We start from the raw sequence: 4,077 nt of genomic DNA on the forward strand, positions 1-4,077 counted from the left end.
CACATATACATACACATACACACACATACATAACACACACATACACATACACACACAGACACAGACAAATATATGTATATATACTTTTTATTTTTAAATATAATATTGAAAAAACTATATTTGGTTGTGTAAATTTTTATAAAAAATATTAAAGACCAGTGCCAAAAAAAAAAAATCTGAATAAAAAGTACGAGAAAAAAAATGGATGATTTATTGTTTAAATTCCACGCTGGAAAGGGTTCTATTTTGGTTGGGCTTTTTTCTTTGTTTGTTGTTGTTTTCTGTTTTTTCGTGTGTTTTTAATGGGGTTTTTTTGAGGGGGGGGGGGGGTAGGGGAGGGAGGAGTTGTTTGGGTTTTTTTCTTTCTCCTTTCTGTTTTTTTTTTTTTTTTTGTTTTTTTTTTTTTTTTGGGGGGGGGGGGGGGGGGGGGGGGGGGGTTCTGACATTGTATATCATAGACATGTTTTCACATAATAAAACAATTTAAATAAAGCAGTATCATTGAGTCGAGGCTTATAGAACAAAGAATAAAGGAATAGATCTATGCACCCAATGGGATTTATATCTAGAAAAATGGAAGGAGTCTCGTTTATTTAAGTCGCGTTGAACGATTGGGGGTGGAGAGAGAAGGAGATGGGGGGGGGGGGGGAGGGAATTGATCAATAAATATATATATATATAAAGCAAAATAATTATTTTTGGCATCTTACACACCTCGTCATATATATATATATATATATATATATATATATATATATATATATATATGACTTGACTTACTGACAAGGCCTTTCGCTTCCTAATCATCCGATCGGGACGCCTCGGCTGCCTCTCTAATCATGTGTCATTTCCTTCCATAGTTCACGGTCTTTTGCTGTGGATGCTAATTTCATAATGTCTTCCTTTGATTTTAATTGCTTTGCTATTTTGAAGGCGTTTTAGGTCCCTATTCGGGACAGTGTGAATTGACGTGGTTGGTCTACCTTTATATCTCTTGTGTCCAGGGGGTGAAAAAAAGTATCCATGGCTTTATTAGCTGGAATATTTTAATCTCTTCTGAGTATATGCCCAAAAAAGCCGCCATCTTGCCTCCGGGATTGGAATGGATAAGAGCGTAGTTGTCGTCCAGTGCTAGTAAAGTCACGGGTTCGAGCCCCCATCGCCGCCGCGAAATTTTTATTCTCTATTAATTGTCTTCTGGCACTTTCCTACTCACTTCTTTTCTTATTATCTATATGTGACCCATCGTCTCAAAACGTATTATATCCGAACGAACCAGATGTTTAAAAGCCGAATTAAATGTTAAACTGGTCAAAAATTTTAACTCTTGGCATTAGCACCGTAAAATATGGTTGCCATTCTCCTCAATAAATCGTAAAAACTCAATACAAGTCTGATGTTTCTGACTATACATTCAATTTTCAACATCCTAACCAACCCGACTTTATACCATTTTGAGGCGAAGGGTCACATATTTTGTCTTTTTGCCTTGATGGATAATTCTATTCTTAAACAATGAATTTGACACAAATACAACTGAGTACAATTGAATAGAAAGTAAATGGAATCTCTTATTTGTGGCCCTTCTTTGAAACGTCCGTCTCCAACGATTTGTATTTCGGGCCGTAATCCTAAAATGGAAAAAAATGATGATTTTGGTTATTGTCATCAATGGCGAGTCTTCTTCTCAAAATAAAGTAAAATTAAAAAATGAATTAATAAAAAATAAAGATGAAAAAATAACAATAATAAATAATTTCCAGTATTCATCATTCCGAGTGGGAAATTTGTCTTCAGGGTCTATTCCAAGTTAAGAATGGAATAATCCAGGCGGTCAGTCGCAGTGCAGCGCCGCAAAGTGAGCTAGATCGAGGCGACCTGCTCAAGGTCACACAGCGAGGCGGGTTATTGAACTCTGTACCTTCGGGTATGAAGCAAAGGCTATACCGTTGCCCTCTTCTTTCTTTCGTTAAAAAAAAAAAAACACTGACCATTTGTATAGGGCAATACCTACAGAATATGCTCAAAGCGAAAAAAAGTACATTTTTGCAAACGACTGAATGAACAATATTGCATCTATTGATGCTATGCGTTTAGGTAAAATACCCACCTGTGCTGTCCGCCATATGACTTGTACCAACACATAAAACGATGAGTAACCTTTAACGTTTATATTTAGAGGCACTTAAGTGAGAAATAATCTCCCAACTGGCGGTATAAAAACAAGACAAAAACTCGATTGACGTCAACTTCATTCATTCTATAAAAAGACCTCACAAAAATTCGTTTTTTCTTTCTATAATGGATGGGAAATAACTGCGTTTTTATTATGATATGAATAGTAATGACAGAGTTATGTCCCATGCATTGTTTCCTTGGAAAAGTGACTGCCCTTGTTTATTGGTATGTTATTTCCTTCCTGTTACTGTTGTTGTTGTAGTTGTTGTTGTAGTTGTTTTTGTTCTTGTTGTTGTCCATAATGGAGTTACTGAATATGATGTAATAAAACGACCACTTTACAACTCTATAATGCGGGTATGTGGTCTACTGGTATGACACTCGCTTACAGATTAGAAGGCCATGAGTTCGAGCCTCCATCGGCGCATAGTTGAGTCCTTGTAAAAGACTCTTTACTCACATTCTCTCACTTTACTCAGGTTTAAAATAAGAACTTGGCGGCTAACAACGTTGTCTCTGTCAGAAAGAATTGTAATATCGACTAACAAGCGTCATGTCACGTTCTATTTGTTACGTGTTGCTGTTGGTCAGGGACCCCTTGTAAAGCGCTTTGAGCACGTTTAGTGGATATTGCACTATAAAAAAGCTCAAGTTTATATATATATAGATATATATTATATATATATATATATATATATATATATATATATATATATATATATATATGTATATACATAATATTGTCTGTCTTTACAATAATCTATAGAGCAGTAAAGTTAGGTGCCCCAAACGTAAACAAAGGTCAAGAAGCACGTGGCAAACCACATGTTCCTGTCTTGACAGCTCACGTTCCAATGTAAATAATAGAAAAAAATAACCTTTAAAATTTGGCTGTTAGGTGGCAAAAGAAACACATATTCATAAATACTCGATCATGCATCAAATAATGTCTAGATATGGATATTTTATGGAACAAAAGGTAAAATTTTCTAAAATTTATCAAAAGTTACAGTCTATCTATTTTTAGACCAGAGCAAAGTATTGCGCTGGTGTGAACAAAACGAGAATTATTCGGAGCCTGATTTTCATAATAATTTAGCCTTATATTATTATTTCTGCAACTGTTAGATTTTATGTAAACATATTTTCAATACTGAAAGTGTATTGCCTACAACTCAAACTACAAAATTGGGAGACCTATATTGTGCGTAAATTATTCCGGTCCCTAACGGAAATCACTAGCAACTTGTTATTGTTTACGTTTGGGGCACCTAACTTTACTGCTCTATACTTTCCTTACCTCGTTCTTCATCAAGTGGTTGTAAACCTCTTCGGGAAGTTTCGGGAGAGGCCGTTTTTCTTGAGTTTTTGCATTCTTTGGAGGTTGAGTAGCTGATACTGTGGGTTCTGCTGTGGGTGCCGATGGTTCCCGTCTGGGATGGAGGCTTCGTTGAACACTGTAATTGCGTGATGGGACGGGAGGCTGCAAGGAGGAATGGAAATAAATACTCATTAGTGTCGGGCGACATCACAAATTTTCGATATCGATACGATATGATGCGATACAACATTTTCCGACAGAGACAACACTGTTTACGGCCAGGTACTCGGTTTACACCTGAAGCAACATAATTTACCTACAACCACAGACACAAACACACACACAATCACACACACACACAATTACACACATACAATTACAATCACACACAGAAACCCACAATCACATACACACACACACATACAAACACAAACCAAACCATTATATTAAACAGGTTTACATGCTCCAGAATGCAATACATATCCTCTTACATCAACAAGATTCATAAGTTACATAAACCAAAGACACGCTCATACCCATACACACACACACATGCACGTACACACACATACACACAC

The 4,077-nt window shown here is 36.2% G+C and overlaps 1 protein-coding gene across 2 annotated transcripts in view; it reads right to left on the reverse strand.

The window, feature by feature from the left end:
• Window positions 1-908: 908 nt before the first annotated feature.
• LOC144965043 (myosin-IIIb-like) overlaps window positions 909-4,077 on the reverse strand; it is a 56,598-nt gene continuing 53,429 nt past the window's right edge. For both annotated transcript variants that reach the window (XM_078899922.1, XM_078899920.1), the window contains exons 29-30: window positions 3,479-3,661; window positions 909-1,631 (exon numbers count right to left, since the gene is read on the reverse strand). In XM_078899922.1, coding sequence (XP_078756048.1) covers window positions 1,572-1,631; window positions 3,479-3,661 — 243 coding nt within the window. In that variant the 3' untranslated portion in view covers window positions 909-1,571. The remainder of the gene's footprint in view (window positions 1,632-3,478; window positions 3,662-4,077) is intronic.

This window comes from Berghia stephanieae, chromosome 2 (genome assembly GCF_034508935.2).
Source record: "Berghia stephanieae isolate SIO BIC M18660-M18661 chromosome 2, UCSD_Bste_1.3, whole genome shotgun sequence".
In the NCBI taxonomy this organism is placed as follows: domain Eukaryota; kingdom Metazoa; phylum Mollusca; class Gastropoda; order Nudibranchia; family Aeolidiidae; genus Berghia; species Berghia stephanieae.